The sequence below is a fragment of the Mugil cephalus genome, chromosome 18 (genome assembly GCF_022458985.1).
Source record: "Mugil cephalus isolate CIBA_MC_2020 chromosome 18, CIBA_Mcephalus_1.1, whole genome shotgun sequence".
Taxonomy (NCBI): Eukaryota; Metazoa; Chordata; class Actinopteri; order Mugiliformes; family Mugilidae; genus Mugil; species Mugil cephalus.
In genome coordinates, this window is record NC_061787.1 from 19180557 (window position 1) to 19186293 (window position 5737).

Genomic DNA, 5737 nt, shown 5'->3' on the forward strand with positions numbered 1-5737 from the left:
TATGTTAAATAAAAAATATCCAAAGACCAAGTATTCAACCTGAACGTTATTAAAATGTGGGTATTGAGAAATAAAGGTACTTGTCTTGTGTGCTGCACCAGTTGGATAATCACTTTCTGCGCATCATCCACATCACCATCCTTCACTCCGGAGCCACGCAAAAATGGCAAAACTAGTACGGTCCTGAGCTTTATAACAAAACATTTTAGTGTAAAAAAATGATTGACTTATGGACAGCCCCGCCCCTGCCGCTCAGTGATTGGAGGAGCGGCTCAGGAGGAGTGCGCAGCCATGCTCTGGTATATATCCGCACCGCTTCGTCTCCAGGCTGATGATTTGTATGGGAACCGGGACCGAGGTGGGACGAGCCGACTGAATGTAGTCGCTGTGTTTTGAAGGGAAAGAAAAGAGGCCCACGCTTTTTCCCAGTTTGCAGCGATCGGACAGCAGGATTTGGGGTTTCTGAATACAGACTGCGTGAGGACAGTGAGGGCAGCTTCCAGAAGGAGCCGCTTCTCCTCTCAGCCATCTTGACTGCCGCCCGCCGCCCTGAAGGCTGTTTTCTCTCCTCCTCCTCCTCCTCCTGCTCCTCCTCGGCTCAAAGTAAACACGGCTCGCACATTGCCTGCAACTCCGTGCAAGATCCTGAGCGGAGCGAGATGGGCTCGCTGCGCAACATCTAACCGGACTGGAGGCGAAAGCAGGCGGCTGAGAGGATTTATTAGCTGTTTGTATCAGAGCAGAAGAGGGGGACACGACGCGCCGGAGACATGGACCTCTTTGGGATTTACCTGCTCCTTTCACTCGCCCTCCTTCCGCGCTCCAGCTGCACTACAGCCAAGGAGATCACCTGCCAGGAGATAGCCGTGCCCCTGTGTAAAGGAATCGGCTACAACTACACCTACATGCCCAACCAGTTCAACCACGACACGCAGGACGAGGCAGGGCTGGAGGTCCACCAGTTCTGGCCTCTGGTCGAGATCCAGTGTTCGCCGGACCTGAAGTTTTTCCTGTGCAGCATGTACACTCCGATCTGCTTGGAGGACTACAAAAAACCTCTGCCGCCGTGCCGGAGCGTGTGTGAAAGAGCCCGGGCTGGCTGTGCGCCTCTCATGAGGCAGTACGGCTTCCCCTGGCCGGACAGGATGAAGTGCGACCTGCTGCCCGTGCAAGGCAACCCAGACACCCTGTGCATGGACTACAACAGGACTGACTCCACCACAGTTTCCCCCGTGCACTCTAAACCCACCAACCACCCCGGCAAGGGTGGCTTCAGTCCGCCTAAAAGTAAGCCTGGCAGACCCGTGGCGCCTGGGAAATACAAGCCGCCTGTCGCTCCGTGTGAACCGGGGTGCAAGTGTTTGGAGCCCATGGTGCCGGTGAACACGGACCGTCATCCGCTTTATAACCGCGTTAAGACGGGACAGATCACCAACTGCGCCATGCCGTGCCACAACCCCTATTTTACGCACGACGAGCGTGCGTTCACCGCGTTCTGGATAGGACTCTGGTCCGTGTTGTGCTTCGTGTCAACTTTTGCCACCGTCGCCACTTTCCTCATAGACATGGAGCGGTTCAAGTACCCGGAGAGACCCATCATCTTCCTCTCCGCGTGTTACATGTTCGTCTCGATCGGCTACATCGTCAGGCTGATCGCCGGCCACGAGAAAGTGGCGTGCAACCGGGAGTTCGACACGGAGCACATCCACTACGAGACCACCGGCCCCGCACTCTGCACTGTGGTCTTTCTGCTCATCTACTTCTTCGGCATGGCCAGCTCCATCTGGTGGGTCATACTGTCTCTGACCTGGTTCCTCGCAGCCGGGATGAAGTGGGGCAACGAGGCGATCGCCAGCTACTCCCAGTACTTCCACCTGGCTGCATGGCTCATCCCCAGCATGAAGTCCATCGCGGTGCTGGCGCTGAGCTCCGTGGACGGAGACTCCGTGGCCGGGATCTGCTACGTGGGGAACCAGAACCTGGACAATCTGCGGGGCTTCGTCCTCGCCCCCTTGGTGATTTATTTATTCATAGGCACTATGTTCCTCCTGGCCGGATTTGTGTCCCTGTTCAGGATTCGCAGCGTTATCAAGCAAGGCGGCACCAAAACGGACAAACTGGAGAAACTGATGATCAGGATAGGGATATTCACGGTGCTCTACACGGTGCCAGCCACTATAATAGTCGCCTGTTACTTTTACGAGCAGCACAATAGGCAGAGCTGGGAGATCACGCACAACTGCTCCAACTGTTTATTAGAGAGGGACCGCAGGAGCCCGGACTATGCAGTTTTTATGTTAAAGTACTTTATGTGCCTTTTGGTGGGCATCACGTCCGGAGTGTGGATCTGGTCCGGCAAAACTTTAGACTCTTGGAGGACTTTCTGCACCAGGTGCTGCTGGGGCAGCAAGGGCACCAGCGGCTCCATGTACAGCGACGTGAGCACGGGACTGACGTGGAGGTCGGGCACGGCCAGCTCCGTGTCCTGCCCCAAGCAGATGCCATTGTCCCAGGTTTGAATGGGAGGAATTAAAAATCAGCTTATGGGGTGCGCTAATTGTTTGGGAGATAACCCATCACTCTGTGTCTCCAGCAATTTGCATAGTAATGAACTGCTCGCTGAGGTGCCCCCCTACACCACCACTACTCTTACACACACCTCTGTGGGGAGACCTGGCTGAGACAATGTACCTGGCATTCACACAGGTTAATTCCCGCCCTGTTTATATGTATTAGAGGTACAGACTGAGGCTTTTTGTTTAAACAACTGGGCATTACTTGCTGTGAGTTTTGTTTCTAAGCTTCACACAAAGAGCATTTGGGGATTTCTTTTAATTATTATTATTATTATTATTATCTACTTAGTGCCAGATAGCATTGTATAATTCAATCACATCAAAGATGGTTTAAATTAAGCCTTAATAGTGCCCAAGTACTTTACGGGTCATTCATTTTGTAATTTCAAATGTATTTATATAAAAGTTTCTGTAAAAAAAAAACAACAACCTGTACATTTGTGTATAAAAGAAAACTTTATAAGATACTGTAAATTTGTACAAAGTGTAGATGTCACTTTTGTGAAGAGAGCAAATATGAGCTTTATTTTGACAATAAAACATTTGATAAATCTGAAATTCTGTCTTAACTTTGCAGTGTTTTCTCCCAGCAAGGGAATGCCTTTTTAAAAAAAAAAAAAAAAGAAAAGAAAAGAAAAAAAAAGATGTTTCTGTGTTCCCAGCCTGCTCATGGCATATTTTGTGGTTCCTTGTGGTCACCGTGTTGAGGATGGCAGCGGCAATAGCAGCTTTTGAGAGTCCGCGGCTAAAAGGAAGCCCTTTTAACCATCAGAGACCGGTAATTAGAGGCAGGGGTTGAGTTGGAGCATCTCCATAATTGTTAAAGTCCTCTTCACATGCCTGCCGAAGCCTGCTTTCTTAATTTAGTAAAAGAGGGAGTGGGTGAATGGTTGGTTGGTTGGTTGGTTGGGGGAGTGGGGGTGCATAAATGCAGGGAACGGGGCCCTTTTCATCTGCAGAAACTTTGATCTTTCTTTTTTAACAGCCTAGAATAAAGGTGTTGTGTATTAGGAGTGTCTGTCTGATGTGCCAAGGTTCCCCCTAAACGTCCCCATTTGGATGCTTTGATGGACGTCCTACAATTGTAAGAGCGTTTTGGATCCCTTCTTTTTTTTTTTTTTTTTGGCGAGGGGGTGGGAGGGGGAAGGGGGGGCTTGTCAGAGCCGAAACCTGCCAGAGCCCCTGCGTCTTGTGTTTGGTTTTTTCTTCTTCTTCTCTTCTTCTTCTTCTTTTTTTTTTCTCCACCGGGCCTGAATTGAAACATCTTCTCCCCTCGGCTCAAACCGTGTCAGCGAGTGCAGGGGCCTTGACGTGAATGATATTGAAATAGCAATGAAAGCCCCACAGGTGGTCCGTTCACATGATCTCACATCTTAGGGCCCCTTAATAATGGAGTTTTTTTTTTTTTTTTTTTTTTTTTTTTTTGCTACAAATGTATCTGGTTTGGTCCCAATTAACCCAATGCGCTGGCATCAGATGATACACTGTAACTCAGCGTAGACATGCCTTTGATTTGGTGGTCAATGGTGACAGTGGGCTTTGTAGTGACTCCTTTACACTCGTGCTGTAGATGTGAAACCCTTCTCCCTCTCAAAAAAAAGCCTCTTTTCAGCTTGGTGCAGGCATGCATCTGTTGGCACTGTAAATAAATCTTGCATCAGTGCTGTCAGCGACGACTGAAAGCTCCGACCAAATAGACTTTTGTTTAGATCAAAAGAGCGGCCTGTTAGCACTATGCTCCCACATAGATCACAGACACTTCCAGGGTTAGTGTGGAGTTACCAGAGATCACACTGGAGAGTTTTAATCATGTGCAGTTTGTGGGCATTGTGCTGCTTTCTGTTTCCTGCAGAGATCCTGCAGCACGAGTTCATGCTCCGAATCCTTTTGCTGTTATTTGTTGCCTTCAGTCTTGAGGCTTGTTTTTTTCTGGTGTTCACCCCAAAAACCTCAGCCAGGCAGCTGCAACTCTCCTCTTTCTCTCTCTCTGGAGTCCAGCCTCTGGGGAACCGGGGCTAATGTGCAGCCCCATCTAGTGGCGGAAGCAGCGCTGCACAGCTCCACAGCTTCTTCACTTCTCAGTGCCTCCTTCTAATTCTAATTGCATTTAATGTGTGTAGCACGTTTTCAAAGTAAGAAAATTAAAAAAAAAACAACTAATAATGAGATCATAAAAGATGTTAAAATAAAGCGATTTACGTGTGTCAAACATGTGTCAAAACAGGGGAGCCAGCAGATATTCTCTTCAAACAAGCCCTCCTGTAAAGGTAAGTTTTGAGGAAGCATTTAAAGTTCCCTCAGCTGAAGTTCCTCAGCTGCAGGGTCCCGTGCTTTTTTCCTTTTGTGGTGAGGCGTGCAGTGTACAGGGACATGTAGAAGCTATGGTTCTTACGGCACAAGTCAATCTATAATGATGGAAGGAGTAAGGCTTTAAAGGTCATTAGTGAACGATAGACTTCTGCTTACACTATGTACAAGTATATACAATACAAGTTACTTTTCAGCCACAACATTAAAACCACTGACACAAGAAGGAAATAACATCATGTGGGCACCTGTCATTCATGTGGATGTTGCCTACTTGACACTCCTTGATGGCAGCAGCCACCCCCAACAGGATGCAGCCTGACACAGACACACACACAGACACCGCAGGACACCCTCAGAAGGCCCATGTCCATTTTCTGATGAGTCACGACTGTTTTTTTGAGGCACACGATAATAAGTAACGTTTTCTGACACCTACGTTGAAGGAATTCCTTTCCCTTCTCGAGCCTAAAACCAGAACACGCGCTCAACATCTCCAACTGTCTGGCTCCAACAAAACCAAACGTCTGGGCCCTTAAAGCAGCGTGTCCTGGCCTGGCTGTTACTGCACACGTTGTAATTATCTAACTACCTAACAGCCTCCTTCCGCCACAGAATCCACCTTCACATTTAGGTAGCATGAGAAAGTACGAGGGCATCCTTCACACAGACGGGGCAGGGCCCTCACAGTTGGTCGGGTGTTATTTAGCAAAAGTCAAGTTTATTTTATGTGGCAGTAATTTTTTTTTACGGGGGAAGCCACTTATCCCGCCTTGTCAGGACTTGCAGACACCACCGGCTGAAGTCAAGTCTGGTCAGAAGCAAACTGAATCTGGTTGGGGAGCCTCCCTCTC

At 48.8% G+C, this 5737-nt stretch overlaps 1 protein-coding gene across 1 annotated transcript; it reads left to right on the plus strand.

Moving 5' to 3' along the window:
- The first annotated feature begins 322 nt into the window (after nt 1-322).
- Nucleotides 323-3134, plus strand: fzd8a (frizzled class receptor 8a). Its single transcript, XM_047568424.1, has one exon. The coding sequence runs from the start codon at nt 771-773 to the stop codon at nt 2517-2519; it is 1749 nt and encodes a 582-aa protein (XP_047424380.1). The 5' UTR covers nt 323-770; the 3' UTR covers nt 2520-3134.
- The last annotated feature ends 2603 nt before the right edge of the window (nt 3135-5737 follow it).